Genomic DNA, 14,390 nt, shown 5'->3' with positions numbered 1-14,390 from the left:
AACTGTAGAACTGTTTCATGAATGAGATTTGGCTATTCTTTAAGTAGTGTGAATGACTAGGAATGGTCAAGACAACTATTCTTTAAGTAGTGTGAATGACCATGCTACTTCCAGGTCATTGCTCAGGATTCTGTCCTTACTGTTAAAATCTAAATGCTAAATTGGGAAGCCCATCTTTGGCATGCAGTGATACCTCGAACCATTAAGACTCTAGATGGAAAACTGGCCATCCCTCCAGAATGCAATTAACATAGGCCTAGCACACATTCAATTTTCAAAGCTCACTACTGGCAGTTCTTAGGTACCATTTTCATGCCAGTTTGCCAATTCCAAGTCACACCTACTTCTACTCAAAATTAATATTCTTGTTCTTGGCTTACTGTCAAAATTTCTGGTCCTGGTGTAGTAGGAGCAAATCTAGGCTTATCTTATGATTAGAGACCAGGTCTCTGGCCTGTAAGACCCATTTACCTGTCTATAAATGGCCATCTGCTACACATCAAGGAGGTTGAGATAGTCATCCTAACAAGTCAGCAAACTGATGGGCAATGCAGCAATCAAAAGCGCTGAAAGAAGACATAGAAATGCCCTTAAAATATCTCTTAAGCCAGTTCCACTCTGACTTGTAGATTAATATGCCCCTTTATTGTTCAACAACTTAAAAGAATGTGGAGGATTTTTTAAGGGTTCAGGGAAAAGTAATATTAATGACTGAATAGCTGAAAAGTTGAGCCTGTGAGCAAACTCTAAGAAACTGATGTGTTTATGGTAAGGAAAAGTTAATTATACAGAAAAAAGACATTTTTTTTTCTGCATTTCCATCGAAGTCAAATTTAACATGAGAAATGTCCCAAAGATAAAACATATTAATATCGAAAGCATGAAAGCCTATAAACTATCATTGAAGTAGGATCTATAGACATTCTATCAAACCACTGAATTCAGTGTTTTAATAATGTAAAGCCACTTTCTTAGTTGGCATGAAAAGTTCTATGAAGTACTTTCTGCCATGACTGTGTATCAGAATCACCTGTGATGCTAAGCATAAAAGTATCAAGGGTCCAATCTAATAAATCAGTATCCGTAGAGTTGAGGCCTTGGCAGCTATATTTGTTTGTTTATTTATTTTTAATAGAAGTTTATTTGAGCCGAATTCACAACATATGCCAGGGAGCAAGATCTCAAATACTCACTTGGCAGCTGTGTTTTTAAAAGTGACACAGCTGATTCTGGATTGGTGGCGAAGGTTAAGAATCATGACTGAAGAGCTTTGAATGAAAACAGCAGGAAAAAAAAACTTACAAAAGAGAATAACAAATAAAATACAGTTCTTTGAAAAGACCAATAAACCTCTGAAAATAACCCAAAAGAAGATACATGTCACTCAATATCAGTAATGAAAAGGGGGAAATCACTAAGATCCTGAAGTCATCATCACACACACATACACGTGCACGCGCGCGCGCACACACACACACACACACACACCCACACACACACACACACATGCACACACTATATTATAAATTTTCTGCCAATACATTTTAAATTTTAGATAACTGGATATTCTTCTAATAATTTTCCAAAACTGACAAAAGAGGAAGTAACCAAAAAAATCTGAAAACCCTGTATGTATAAAAGCAACTAAACCCTTAATTAAAAGCATTCCTACAAAATACACAAACAATTCTAGGCTCAGACACCTTCAATGATGAATTCTTCCAGACATTAAGAAATAATTCTATCTTATCTAAACTTCAAGAGAGTAGAAAACGAGAGAACATTTCCCAACTCACTCAATAAAGTTGGAATAATCTTGATGCCAACACTGACAAGAACATTACAAGAAAAGAAAATTAAAGGCCAATTTTTCATGAATATACATGTAAAAATCATAAACTAAATGAAAAATAAATTCTATATACAGAAAAAATTGTATCATAAATTGTTTATTCTGGAAACACATGGTTTAACATTTAAAATTAATAAATGTAAATCACACATGAACAGAATAAAAGAAATGCCCATGCAATCATTTCAATATAGAAAAAGCATTTGATAAATTTCAACATCCATTCATAATTTTCAAAAAAGATCTTTGCAAAGTAGGACTATAAGGAATCTTTATCCAATAAATAAAATTTACATAAAGCCTATAGCATATTTAATGGTGAAATATTGAAAACTTTCCCCCCAAAAATTGGGGGACAAGGAAGTTTACTATCACTTCTATTCAGCATTGTACCCAAAGTCCTAGTCAGTGTGACCAGGTAAGAAAAGTGAATGTTGTAAAGACCTGAAATAAAGAAATAAAAGTCATCATTCACAGATAATATAATTGTGTATCTAGAAAATCTAAAAAAAAAAAAAAAACTACTGATAAACTATTACAATTAATAAGTGAATTTATCAATGTCATTGAATACAGGGTTGATACAAAAACATCAATTTGTTGTAGATACCAGCAACAAACAGTTAAAAACAGAATTTAAAAACCACAATATTTACAATAGCTTGCAAAACATCAAAGATCCAGGAATAAATTTCATAAAAGATGTGAATGACCTTTATACAGAAATTAAACCTAAATAGGATATACTATGTTCATAGATCAGATGTTAATTCTCTCCAAATTATCTATAGTACTGTAAACCTAATCAAAATCTCTGGAGATTTGTGTGTACCTGTATAAAATTAGCAAACTGATTCTAAAATTTGTATTGAAATATAAAAGATCAGAAATAGCCAAGCTGATCTTGAAGAATTTCTAAACTGGATAGTTTACTGTACTATAAATCAAGGCTTACAAAGCTACACTAGCTAAGACAGTGTGATATTGCTACAAGTAGACAAACAGTCCAGTAAAAGAGACAAAAGAGTCCAGAAACAGACCCTTAAGTACACACGATTTATAACAAAGGTATAGCACTGGGAAATGGACAATGTTTTCAATAAATGGTGCAAGTCAATTAGCTAATTGTGAAGGATAAAACTAAAACTTCTAGAAGATAATACGGAATATCTTTATGACCTTGGAAATAATTTCCTCGACAGGGTATACTAAGCACTAACCATGACGGAAAAGACTAATAAACTGGACTATATCAACATTAAAAACTTGTATTCATCAAAAGATACAAAAAGTGAAAAAAAGAGTGAGAGAAGATATGTGCAATGCATTATGATCAAAAGTTTCCATAACTGGAATGTTTTTTAAACTCCTATAAATCAGTCAGACAGACAGTAAATCCAACCAAAATGTAGGCAAAAGACTTAAATACACATTTCACAAAAGAGAACAGCCAAACGCCACTAAGTATATAAAGCGATGCTCAACATCATTAATACAATGGAAGCTCAAATTAAAACAATATCATCACACATCTACCAGGACGGCTAAATTTAAAAATATTGCGAATTCTGACAAGAACATGGGGCAACTAGAACTCTTATAAACTGCTGGTGGGAGTTTAAATTGGTATAATTGCTTTGGAAAACTGTTTGGTAGTACCCAGTAAAGACATATCTATCTATTCCTATGACCCAGAACTCCACTCATAGTTACATACCAACAGAAATGCGTTCACTTGTGCCTCAAAAAAACATACACATGAATGTTCCTGGTAGGATTATTAGTAGCCAAAAACTGAAAACAACTCGAATGACAACTAGCAGGATTATAAGATATATTAATACAACGAAATACAATAAACCAAGCAGCGGAAACAGACTACAGCTACAATAAATTCCCCCTCCTATCTTATTCCTACTACATCCCAGCCCTGTCATTTAACACTAGCCTCTAGTTCATTCTTTAAATCATTCTGTTTTATGTATCCACTTCACACCTCTCTTGAAGTGCGTGGGGTAAAAAATGAATTTATATGCCTCACACTTCTTAAGAGCTGACAAATCCAAACAGAAGAGGGCTGCAATTCCAGTTAACCATGTTAAATCTAAACCCAGTCTTAAGGGAAGTCAAACTCTTAAGTCATTTTATTTTTTCATTTTTTAAAATTAATTTATATTTTATGGTGACATTGGTTAATGAATTTTAGATAAGGGTCACCTAGGTTTCTTCCTCTTCCTCCTCTCCCTCATCTCTTTTCCCCTCATTTTTTTTTTTTTTTTGACATCCCTTTAAATATCATTCTTAGCCTGAGGCAGTTTGTGGACTCTGTAAGAAACCAGGCTATACCTAAGACAGCCAGCTAATGTGAGGAAAAAGAAATTACTTCTCAGCACTTCCCCTGGTGGTTTGAGTGGATCCTAATCTTACAAACTACCCACCACCGCACACTATAGATGTCCATCTGTTCTTTTCTTGGCCAACTGTAGATTCCTAATAGTTGACCAAGAAATAACTAATGTGGAAAGGCACAAAGCAAAAGATTTTACAAGACTACCAAGGACAACTGAGCAGTTGTTAAAAGCACAGACTATGAAGACAGACCACCAAGGGTTAGTGCCACTACTAACCTCCACTACTCCACTACTTCGGACACCTAACCTTAGACAAACCATAGTCCTCATCACCCCAGGGTTGTTACATTAAGTGAAATAATGTAACTGTGCACAGTCTTCAATAATGATAGGGATTTAAAACTGAAAGGCAAATGGTGGTATGCAGAATTTCAAACAGTAAAAGGTAATCGATAGATAAGAAAATTGATGTCTTTCCCATGAAACAAATCGCTGCAGTGAATTTTAAAACACAAAAGCATCTCTGAATATCTGTAAAAGGAGGCCAAAACATCAATCATAATATAATTGTTTTAAAAAAATAAAATTGTTTGCCTTCTAAATATGACAACTTACAAAGTGATACACTTAAATGCAATGAAACTAGCAAATGAGATAAAAAGTATCAGTCACCACCAGGTGCTGCTCAAGAATTGACTGTTGCCTGCTCTTACTTCATCCCCATTAAGCTTAACCCTTTAATCTTGTTTCTTTTAAAAAAGTAAAACTGAAACATGACAAATGCTTACCGAGTCCACCCATTTCCAAAATAGAAAATAAATATTTAAATAAAGGCCATACTACACACCAAAGGTAAAACAAATACTTTTATTGCACATTTATAAAATCTGCATAGTTGTATCAAGCATTCCTCCCTCCCACGATTCCCTCATTAAGCTAAAAATTTGGTTAAAATATTATACCCAATCTGGAGCCTTTTAAAAGTGCTCAACAGGGGATATTTCTCTCTCTACATATACATATATATATATATACACACACACATAGGTTTTTTTTTTTTTTTTACAAACCCACATTCTTTATTTTTTCAAAGCAAAAAGGGGAGGGCATCAAAATGTTCTTTTAGGCCAACAGGAGCCTTAGGCATCTGTTTTTGATCATTTTTAGACACTAGAAAATTTTACCTAAATGGCTGATAACTATCAAAATGCTACCTTTAACCATCCGTTTCTTCTGTTTCTTTGAGTCTGTTTTTGTTTTGCTTTGTTCAGAGAGTCGGGGGTGGAAAGATGGGTAAAAAGAGGATGGGAAATATAGCCAACAACATGATAAATTTGCATAGTGACAGACGATTACTGTGTGGTGATAACATCATAAGGTGTATAAATGCCGAATTACTATACTGTCCACCTGAAACTAATATAATATTGTATACCAGCTATACTTAAATAACAAAAAATAAAATAAAGCTCCCCCTCCCCAAACCACTAAAAAAAAAAAAAAGCTCAACCATACTAGCATAGGACACCAGAGAGTTTACATACACACACCTTCTCATTTAAAAAATAAAACAAACAAAAACACCTACCACTTAACAAGTTTCACAATGTTATTCCACCTAAAGTCCTTAATGCTTTCTTTTCTTTCAGGACTGAACATGAGGTTTTCTGGTTTATTTAATAATAAAATAAAAGAAAAAGAAGAAAAAGAAGGCAGCTTTCTTTCAACTTTTCAGCATCTTATATGACCTTATATTCTACCCACATGTAAAAGGCCGGTGGTTTATCAGCAATCCATTTTGTCACATGTCAGGAGCCAGGCAAGGTTTATACTTCTCATCTCTTGCAGTTAAAAATTTTTAAATGTCATCTGTATTTGATAAAATAACTAGTAGCTGTTCATCTGGTTCAGGTTCTGATGAATCACCTTTCTATTCTGCTGTCAAAAATATTTATGTCTGAAAGATAATTTAAAAAGTGGCAAAGGCTTAGAAAAGCCAAGCATTTTTGTAGGTAGAAGAGGCCATTTTAGATCTTCTGGCATAATTAAATATCTTAATACACTGGTTCATGCCTTTTTTAGTGAAATTGCTTTTGTGCAATTTATTTTCAATCATTTGTTACACACAGCATGGTTGGGGTCTGGATCTCAATCTTACTTTTTCACCTAATTCTTTGCCCAAGGTTAACAGTGACAATAGACGTCAGTACAACCAAAGACCAGGATGAGCCTTGAACACGTGGGGGCTTATTTCACTGTCACAGTCGAAATCCCTTGAATTGACTCCATGACAGCTGCAAATCGGCTACAAAGATCATAGGGAGAATTGGGTCGAATAGTTGGAGGCTCCTTCAAGACAATGATTTCAGCAGAAGGATCTAGAAGCCTAGGTAGAAACTCCCCTAAGCACAGCTGCAGATTTTCTGTGGAGGGAAAAGGGATGGTTACATATACAGCTAAACAGATCTTTGAGTAAAAACCAGTAAGTATGCAACTATATGGGCAGGCCTTCCATAGCCCATAGCAGTGATATTTTCAAACAAGGCTTCCTGGTTGTCCTGGAGATGCTTCAGCAGCTACGGAAGAGGTAAGGGGAGGCTAAAGGGAACAGAGGCCCAGGCTCCGATTGCTAGTTTCAGTAGAAAAGATCCACTTTTAACTCATTTATATGCTGGGAGGTTCCAATAACCCCTTTAAAAGGTTTGGCAACCAGTGCTACAGAGTAGGACCACTGTGATGACAGAGTAGGATGACAGTTCTCGAGAGGCTTAGAAATTATTGCAAGTCCTAAACACAACATACCTGCAATATCTTGCCCAAGGTAAGAGCACCAGTGCTTTCTCATGATCTCAATGGCATCCAGGTCATCCTTGGAGATATCATTATTAATGATAAGGTGAATGCAGGGAATGATCAACTCATTCATCACATTGATGCCCTCTGTTACAGAGTGGTCATCATTTGTTTCAAAGAGAGAAGCCGCTTTGGCATTCAGCTCCTATAGATTAAAGGCAGGGTGAAAAAAAAAGTCTGAATGATAAATATTTATTTTAGCAGATCCTAAATAAGTGGTTCCCAGACTGTACTGCACATTGGAATTGCCTACAGAATCTTTAAAAACCATGATGCCCCACCCGAGACATGCTGATGTAATTGGTATGCAGGTGACCTAGGCAGTGGAATTTTTAAAAGCTCCCAAGGTGATTCTAATGCAGCTAAAGTCTCTGATCCACTGGCCTAAACTTACAAGTCAAGGTCATGCTCAATACCTGGCCTATTCGATGGTTCTCAGTCTCCACTGAACATCAGAATCACCTGTAGAAGTATGTTGATGTCCAGACTCCAATTTAAATCGTTTCCCGTTTAGAAAAAAAAAGTGTGGCTCACTGCCAGTGTTAATTTCACATCGTGCATAAGAATGCTATGTTTCCTAGGATTTGACATTTTCAGCGATTGAGAATTACTCTATTTTGTAAATGGAAATACCACTACTAAAAACAGAAGGCTATAAACAGAATGATGTCATTTGTTTCCAAAGACTATTGATATATTAGAGCAATATGGAAATAATAATAAAAACGAGATATTTTGTGGCAAACTCTGGGAGTAAGGTTAGGACTGTAATCCACAAGTTATCTCAGAGTAAACGCTGCAGCCACAAGCGCCACTGGCAAGTGTATTCTCGGGGCAAACAGGAAATGGGCAAAGTGACTGGGGAAGGGCCTGTGCTTCATCACTTGGTGAAAGCTCCCTAGGTGATTCTGATGCACACTGAGGGTAAAGAGCCAGGGATGGAAACAATCTGAATCACTAATACTGCCCTCCTGTGGAAGCTGAGCAGAACATTCAAAATGTAATCTGTATTTGGTGGTTAAAAAAAAAAAAAAGCATGACTAATAAAATTGAGATCCATCAAATCCACAAGGCCCTTTTTTTCAACTTCAAAGTGCCCTGCCACACTTATAAGAAATCAAAGTATAAATCATAAAATGAAGCTTTTGAGGTCAATATATGTCATGACTTAATCTCCTCCATTTAGTATTAACAGCAAGGTAAAAATGCTGGCCTGACTCTCCCTGTGAAGGGCTATTCTGCTGGGTTTCAGGGAAGACAAACACGACACACAATCTGAAGGCAAGACTCCTCCTTGTAGTTTTCTGAAAGAAAAGCATCTGTTTAAGCCTTTGGATAGGCAGAGAGAATATAGGTCTGCCTTTCCATGTGGCTGCCAAATGCAAAACAGGCAAGAGGGATCTTCAGTATGACAGTGATATTAACAGAATGGCGGGGCCAATTCTTACGGTTCAGACCTTTAATCAAGGAACACAGAAAAAAACACTGCATTCCTTCAATACACATTTATTACTACATGCCAGACACAGAAAACAGCTGAATAAGAAAATCTGTACTCAAGGAACTCTCAATCTAGTAAGAAAGTGACGTGATAAAAGCTATAGTGCAGGTATATATAAAGGACACCAAAAAAGTGATAACTGATTCTCAACCTAACTTCTACCAGAGATTGAAGGAGAATGATATTCACTTAACTTAAAATAACCTGTTTCAATGTTAAACTACTCTGGAGAGTTTGGAAAAATCTGAAACCTGTTAGAGATTATTTTGTTTTTTAAGTTATATTTCTTCATAGCTTGCAGCAGAAGTAAAGACAACAAAACAATAAAAATCGCAAGGCTTTATAAAGAGCACAAACCAGAAGGCATTTTCTTCGGTATAAAGCGATCACTGATTCCTTCACTCCCCGGCGGGGCCCCTTCATCAGCAGAGCGGCGTTGCTCTGGTAGGCATACACCAGGTAGGAGAGGGCCTCTTGGTACCTTAGAAAATGGCAGATAAACAATAGCTGAGTGCCCCTTTCCAAAATGCAGGGCTTAGACCTCACTATTCTCTAATATGTGGCTGCACTTATGGAAAAGTCTTAAAGATGGAGGAAGCATTGGGTACTGGGAAAAGCCTGAAGGCCAAAGACTGCAGCCAGTCTCAGCTCTTCTATAAATTAGCCAAGAAACCCAGGACAAATAATGAAACTTCCCTGGCTTTAGTTTTTCCTAATTCTAAAATAAAAGTGGACTAAATGCTCACTAAGGTCCATGCTAACTCTTAAATTCATTCTCTGGGTTCATCTTCATTTATCACAAAGAAAATCTGGCCATTATGTCTCATTACTAATAAATCTATCATTATGTGAAGGATGAAAAAACACATATCATTTTCAGTTTAGAGTAAAACTGAAGTGCAACACTGGAAAAAGTAGAGGCACACTGTAACATGTGACAAGGGAGGTGATGCATGGCTGCGATTCTTAGTATACCGGCGTGGGCATCAATAAATAACAGTGTCTTGACCAAAAATCTTAATGACATAAAAGGCCAACATACTTTCCTTTTTGATAGAGTTCCAGGCCTGTTAGGAGATACACAGACACCTTTCGAAACAAACTGTAGTCTTCATGCCACTTCTGAAAAGAAATGACTACCATTAATGATCATGAGCACGATAAACTATTTCTACACTTTCCACCATAGAAAGTTTTAAATTCAGTACATATATTGATTGAGCACATATGGCCACGCACGAAAGCAACAAATACAAAAGCTTTCAGATAAAAACATATTCAACATTTAAAATAAAAGTCTACTTATCAATCCTAATTTTTTTCTACTGAGGAACAGAAATATTTATTTCATGTGAGCTTTAGAATTTACTATCTTAATTTCCAACTCCCAGGTCAAAGTCACTCAGCTCTAGTTTAAATGAATGACCTCGAATTCAGAAGAAACCATCCAGATGCTGGAAAGATGAAAACACGAGGCTGTCTTAATCACACAGGGCAACAAACTCAAAAAGTATGGCAGGCACACCTTAGGCGGTATCTAACATTATTTTATGTATAATACAATGCTTTTTTTGGAAAATTTGTAGTTATATATGCATTTTAATGCACAAAAATTTAATTTCTATTACAGAAAAATATTAGAAAACTATATAATTTAAAATAAACTAAAACCATGAGTTCAAAAGGAAAAGACTAAAGTAGTTAACTTAAGAAAATGAAGTACTGATTCATTCTAATAAAAAAAAGAACAAAGAAACCTGCTATTCTGAGGGTAAAAGATTTATCCATTCTTACCCAGCTTTTTTTGGCGGGGATTGGGGGTGGACAGAGAACAAATCAGTCTCTGATAATACAAAACTGTCAATTTTGCCTCAGGAATTAATGTTTGTGGCTTTGTAGATTGAAAGAAAAGACTTCACCTTGTACTCCTCCATATTCATGTCATCTGGACCAATCTCCTTCAGTTTAGCTTGAGCCACCTTCATAATACTGATTGATCTGGGTGGGACAAAGTTCAGAAAACAATCAAAGGCCACAGTGCACAGCTTCCCCATTAGGGCAGTTAGTCAAGCCAGACCCAGAAGGAGGGTGGATCTGCCTGAGTATCCCCTTCTCACCTTTCATCATAGCTAAGATTTTTATCTGCAAATTGTTCCAGAAGGGTCCGCTCTACTACCCTTTTGGGTGCTTCATTTTGGAAAAAGTAGACAAGCACATGCTGCAGTCGAGGATCACTATGAGAGCTGGGGGTCTCTTTGGCAAGCTGATAGAGCCTGGAGTATTCTTCATGGAATGCCTATTAAAAACAAAATTAATAGTTAGAAAAGGGTGTATGGTGGGTTTCTGCACACGGAAGCTGATGCCTATAGAGGTTTTCATAACTCTAAGAAGACCGCTAAGAAATTCTTCTTATGAAGGAATTAGAGGCAACTATGGAATCTGTAAGGTGTTTGCACTTCATAAGAAATGAAGCTCCTCTAGCATCCTGGGACCAAAGATACACTATACTCATAAGAAACATTTTTTATAAAGTTCTGCAGCCACAAGCGCCACTGGCAAGTGTATTTCAGTTATACTCTTGCATCCCAAGGACCTGAATTTCAAAAATCCACATAAATGCAATTTATTCGAGTACCTCAAATTTTATTCAAGTACCTTGAAAAACATGGCCTACTTTCCCATATTATGGCCCCCAAATTACAAAGGCAATGTCTCAATTACAGTTTTATTAATAGACATTTCCTAAAAACAAGAAAAAGCCCTCCAGGCTGGTGTGACACAGAATGGCACTGCCCACCAAAGCTGCATTAGTGCCAAGAGAGGAGGAGTGACCAGTATGGTGGGATGGCTTATTCTTTTGTTGGGACAGGAAAGGGAGTTTTATGTTCTACTTCAGTGAAAAGTCATTTTTAATGCTATTTTTACCATCTAATAGAATTACTGTCTCATTATTATGATACTTGTGGTATAAGGTTGAGATATTAAAAAACAGAGATACCTTAATAAGCCCTGCTTCAGACCCATCTCGGTCAAAGGTCTGACGGGCTTTAGCTATGGCCAGGATGACCCCTTGCATGGCAGGGCTCAGCATCACCTACCACAAGAGGGCACAAAACATAAAAAGAAAAAGGAGAAGAAAGGTTCAAAAGAAGATTGCATGAAAGACAGGTGAGCAGATTGCTGAAGGGAAGCATGGCAGTGTGCTCCTTGGCCAGCAGCTACTGCAAGTCAAGTTTCACACCCTATTCTCATACACACATACAGTCCTTGGCCCTCTACACGCATTCATATATACTCTCTGTAATACTCTCTGTAATTTAGAAGAAAACAATTTAAGTCTAAAATTATCTACTATGGTGCTGCTAAAGAATCAAGTTAATTATAGTTCTCAGAGCAGTATCTGAAATGAGAACTTCAATTTAGTTCTGTAGTTTGGGGTATACGCACAAATATTTTAGACTTTTACTAGGACAACCAGTACATTTGGCAGCTAGGGGATGCACGAATATGACTTTATAAAATGAAAACCATTCAATGATTTTAAAAAACATATCACAAGAAAAAAATAGAAACCCAAGGGACAAGATTCATAATTATTTATCTGGCAGTGATAATTGTAAAGGAGATATACAATGAATAACTTGGGATTCTACAGCTTCTTCCTGAAGCTTTAAATTAAAAAAACAACTTTAATTTATATTTGTTTTGCTCACAAACAAGTGAAAATTTTACACTTGGAGGAAAAAGTTGACTAATACTATTAAAGACAAAACTTCCTAACTTAAAAGGCAACTTTTTTGTTCATTATACCAAAAAAAGAACTAAATTCTACCTTTCTGAGCCATCTAGACTCTGCAGTGCCGCCATAAGTATATACATATGGGGAGCATTATACAGCGGGAACAAAGCCATCTTTTTAAAAATAGTAACTAAGGTCAAAACCAGAGGGGCCCCTTGTCCACTATTTGTTTCAATGAGAAAATATTAATTATTGCCAAACACCTTAAAGTATATTGAGCTACATGAGAAAAGAATATAAGACTGATAATAAACAGCTAAACCCTGTACTAATCTCTGTACCTCCTCATCATATCCATCTGCATCAGATCTAACCAGAATCCTTCCCACACTGGGAATCTCGACTTCAGAGACCTCAGAATTAGGCTGGGCAGCAGACTCTGCATCATTAGCCTTTTGGGGCTGTTCTGACTGCTCTGCAAGGTTTGTTTCCGGGGGCATGGACTTCTTGGGTTCAGCTTCCTTAAGCCGTAGCAGCAGAATGGAGAGAACAAGTGAGGAAAAAACAGGAGAAATAAAGAGGGATTGGTTAAAAGCAGCAGAGACACAGAATAATAGAAATGTGAGAAAAACAGTGGCAATTTCTGCTGAAAGCCTGCCAGTCTTAAGTCATTCTCACCTCACTCAAGGCTGCTTCTACACCACTGTTCTCATAGGCATGTGTTGTGTTTGCAATAGCCTGCGCAGTCTGCTCCTTGACAATCACAGCATGCTCAGATGACAAGCAGCGAACCCCATGAGAAGAGGCTACTGAAGGCTCTGATAAAGAATTGTACAAAGGAATTAGAATCTGATAATAAGTAAGGTCTAGAACGCTCTGTAAAAGGCAAGCAGGATGGATACAAAGTTTAAAATACGACCTAACAAACCTTTAAAAAATCTACGCAAGTTTCCCTAGAAACTGTGACTAGAAGAAATGGCTACCTCAGCAAGAACCCACTGATGATCTTATAAAATTTAATGGGCTCCCAACGTTGTCATATTCCTTTATGCCAAGAAAACTTCCTATAAGCAACCATCTGTTAGGAAGATCACCCTTTTTAAAAAAGAAACTTTTGAATCATATTTTAAAAGTTCTTGAGCTTTGATACATTTATATTTGTATATAGCATTATAATTAATGCTATTATAAATTAAATTTATTGGGATAACATTGGTTAATAACATTATAAAAGTTTTCAGGTATATAAGAATATAATTTGACATCTGTGTACTCTTATTGTGTGCTCCCCACCCAAAGTCTGGTTTCCTTCTGTTATCATATAATCCTATCCTAGATCCCCCTACAACCTGGGAAATAAGCAAAACTAAAAGACTAAAGTAGAGGTAGCTAGTCTTTCTGCTATTATTTCTACTCATCAGAATTACATTCTGAAGCCACAAGTTATTTCACCAGGTTGTGCAATACCAACTATATTTGAACTATATTGTAGTTGCACACTGTGGCATTACTCAATAAGCTGAAGTTCACAGGGCTGGCTGAGGGAGTGTAGCACGAATGCTACCAGACCACTGGTGTAAATGCCCTTCTCGGTTACCTTGTGACGTAGAGAAATCCTGTGATGCTGAGCTGGTGGAGGATTCCATTTGAGGGATTTTGCAAGACTGCTCTTCTTCCCACTCCTCTACTTCTTGTTCAAACCTCCAGTTATCTTCTTGAATATAATGCTTAAGTTCAACAGATAGGGCTTCCAATTCTCCTAGCATCTGATCTGATTCATTTGGAGCTGCCTCTGAAAAGAACAAAGACAGAGTTAAAATGAAGTATTACCAGCAAAAGGTCATGAGAAATCAAAAGGTCCTTTTGAGAAAGAAAAGGAAAGAAAGGGAAGGAAGGAAGGAAGGAAGGAAGGAAGGAAGGAAGGAAGGAGGGAGGGAGGAAGGAAAAAGGGAGGGAGGGAGGGAGGGAGGAAGGAAAAAGGGAGGGAGGGAAAAGGAAAGGAAAGGAAAGAAAGGAAAGAAAGAAAAAGAAAGAAAGAGAGAAAGAAAGAAAGACACTTTGTCTTTCTTCTTACTCCTAATGAAAAATATATAC

General features: G+C 36.6%; 1 protein-coding gene across 1 annotated transcript in view; it reads right to left on the bottom strand.

Moving 5' to 3' along the window:
* Positions 1-5,056: 5,056 nt before the first annotated feature.
* The window catches only part of USP28 (ubiquitin specific peptidase 28), a 53,376-nt gene continuing 44,042 nt past the window's right edge, over positions 5,057-14,390 (bottom strand). The window contains exons 16-25 of the mRNA XM_023533760.1: positions 13,894-14,122; positions 12,976-13,114; positions 12,638-12,824; positions 11,556-11,651; positions 10,675-10,853; positions 10,477-10,555; positions 9,600-9,679; positions 8,915-9,038; positions 7,006-7,201; positions 5,057-6,626 (exon numbers count right to left, since the gene is read on the bottom strand). Coding sequence (XP_023389528.1) covers positions 6,451-6,626; positions 7,006-7,201; positions 8,915-9,038; positions 9,600-9,679; positions 10,477-10,555; positions 10,675-10,853; positions 11,556-11,651; positions 12,638-12,824; positions 12,976-13,114; positions 13,894-14,122 — 1,485 coding nt within the window. The 3' untranslated portion in view covers positions 5,057-6,450. The remainder of the gene's footprint in view (positions 6,627-7,005; positions 7,202-8,914; positions 9,039-9,599; positions 9,680-10,476; positions 10,556-10,674; positions 10,854-11,555; positions 11,652-12,637; positions 12,825-12,975; positions 13,115-13,893; positions 14,123-14,390) is intronic.

This window comes from Pteropus vampyrus, unplaced genomic scaffold, assembly GCF_000151845.1.
Source record: "Pteropus vampyrus isolate Shadow unplaced genomic scaffold, Pvam_2.0 Scaffold110, whole genome shotgun sequence".
Taxonomy (NCBI): domain Eukaryota; kingdom Metazoa; phylum Chordata; class Mammalia; order Chiroptera; family Pteropodidae; genus Pteropus; species Pteropus vampyrus.
The sequence above is the reverse complement of the archived record's forward strand: the minus strand, read 5'-3'. Positions and strand labels throughout refer to the sequence as shown.